We start from the raw sequence: 398 nt of genomic DNA on the forward strand, positions 1-398 counted from the left end.
GGGGAGGACCCATGGGGTGGGAGAGGCCGCTTTACCTTCAAGAGGATGTTGTCATAACTGTTGGGGTTGGTGACATCAAAGCAGATGAGGACGACGCTGGCGTCTGAGTAGGACAGCGGGCGAAGCCTGTCATAGTCTTCCTGTCCTGCCAGGCGGAGAAGAGACCATTATGCACCAGTTCCCTACTGGGCTGGGTCCCCCCCAGGGCTGGGACCACATCTTGGGGCCAGAAAGGTGGCGCCACTGAGATGGTGGCACCATCCTCAGGGATCAGTGGCAGGGGTTAACCCCCATCTCCCATGAGGGGACACCACAGGCACGACCCCCAGGTGTGGGACACCCTGAAACCCACAGGCTGGGGTGCAGCGGGGGGTGGGGGGGTATGACTGCTTGCTCCG

At 61.8% G+C, this 398-nt stretch overlaps 1 protein-coding gene across 1 annotated transcript in view; it reads right to left on the reverse strand.

Annotated features, from left to right (window-relative positions):
- Positions 1-145, reverse strand: part of LOC104497614 (rho-related GTP-binding protein RhoF-like) — a gene marked incomplete at both ends in the record, with an annotated part of 690 nt that extends 545 nt beyond the window's left edge. The window contains one exon of the mRNA XM_010140884.1: positions 36-145. Within this exon, the coding sequence (XP_010139186.1) occupies positions 36-145 (110 nt within the window). The remainder of the gene's footprint in view (positions 1-35) is intronic.
- Between the last annotated feature and the right edge of the window lie 253 nt (positions 146-398).

The sequence above is a fragment of the Buceros rhinoceros genome, unplaced genomic scaffold (assembly GCF_000710305.1).
Source record: "Buceros rhinoceros silvestris isolate BGI_N320 unplaced genomic scaffold, ASM71030v1 scaffold45507, whole genome shotgun sequence".
NCBI classification, from domain to species: domain Eukaryota; kingdom Metazoa; phylum Chordata; class Aves; order Bucerotiformes; family Bucerotidae; genus Buceros; species Buceros rhinoceros.